We start from the raw sequence: 1,339 nt of genomic DNA, 5'->3' as shown, positions 1-1,339 counted from the left end.
CACAAATTACAGAGGAGGAGGCGGAGAGTTCAGAGAGGCCAATCACGGATGACAGGCTCGCTGTCGTCGCTCCTGACGTACCACTCTATCCAATCATGCTCCCTGGGGAGCACACTCAACGCCAGCTCCACAAAGTCCCGCTGGTTGTTGACGATCTCCATGTCCATCATCCAGTCGTCACACACGCCAGCATCACTGTAGACATCCTCCATGCAGCTCATGCTCGCGTTCGATCCCTCTACCTCCTCCTCCATCACTTGGTCCATAGCCTCGCTCGGCGAGCTTCGTGAAGTATCCCTGCCGGTGATAGAAGCGCTCCGGGTCCTGGAGTAAGGCCATCGCGATATGCCGAGTTTGCGGCAGGCTGTCTTCAAGCTTGTGAGGGAGATGCCCTGGACAAGAAAGTCAGACGCGTCATCACGTTCCGCAACAGCACGCGCTTACCAGTTGCACAGCAGCGTCCTCCTGCTTCAGGTAAAACAAGCTCCTTATCATGTCAAGATCCAGGTTGACTGTGCGTGTTGTCTCTTCGTACCCATCTCTCACTCGAGCGTTCACGCAAACTGTTTGTCCTGCCATGAGCGATAGAAAATGAGAGGAGGTCGCAAGTAAAGCGGCTGTGGTCTCCACGTGACACGACGAACGAGGGGCTGGCAAGGTGTGGAGGAGACAAGGGAAGAAAAGGAAGGGAGGGGAGCAGAGGAAGAGAAGGAGCGGGAGAGCGGTAGAAGGGAGAGGAGGAGAGGAGAGGGCAGGAGGGCAGGAGGGGGGGAGGGAGGGATTGCTGTCGTTCGTGCAAGGAGGGAGAGAGGAAGTAGATCGCGGCTGCCGAACGGAGTGCGGGGAAGAAGAGCCAAGAAAGCAAGAGGGGGGTAGGGTGATGCAAGTAAATTTTAGTGACTGGGGTGGTCAAATAGTTTCATCTGTTTATAACATGAAGAATAACAATTTGAAATTTAATTGACAGTTTCTGTTGGTGTGAAGTAAGTTTTCAATCACCCCCTTGTTGTTAACATCGCGTCTAGGGGGTAGGGTGCAGAATGGATATCACACCTCGAGATCTGATTTACCTGATATGAAAAGACTTCTTTTCAAATCTTCAATCTCGAGAGTCAAACATGATCAAGGACTACTGCCTTCGAGTAAATCACGTACCCACCACCCTGATGACTGGCTTTTTGGGTCAAAATGGGGGGTACTCATGTACCATGTTTCCGGAGCCTTGCATGTCCTGGAGAGGAGGGTTTAGCTCAACGTGGATATCTTGTACGGTTTAGTTTGTATCTGTAGATCATTCCAAGGGGTCAAAAAGACATTTCGTCTGGTACTTAAAATCTCG

The 1,339-nt window shown here is 51.6% G+C and overlaps 1 protein-coding gene across 1 annotated transcript; it reads right to left on the bottom strand.

The window, feature by feature from the left end:
- Positions 1 to 29: 29 nt before the first annotated feature.
- GUITHDRAFT_122818 (hypothetical protein) lies at positions 30 to 495 on the bottom strand (the record flags this gene model as incomplete). Its single annotated transcript, XM_005817900.1, has 2 exons — positions 30 to 392; positions 445 to 495. 2 exons carry the CDS (start codon positions 493 to 495, stop codon positions 30 to 32), a joined length of 414 nt encoding a protein of 137 aa, XP_005817957.1.
- Positions 496 to 1,339: the final 844 nt, after the last annotated feature.

This window comes from Guillardia theta (genome assembly GCF_000315625.1).
Source record: "Guillardia theta CCMP2712 unplaced genomic scaffold GUITHscaffold_475, whole genome shotgun sequence".
NCBI lineage: Eukaryota > Cryptophyceae > Pyrenomonadales > Geminigeraceae > Guillardia > Guillardia theta.
This window is presented reverse-complemented; position numbering and strand designations above follow the sequence as displayed.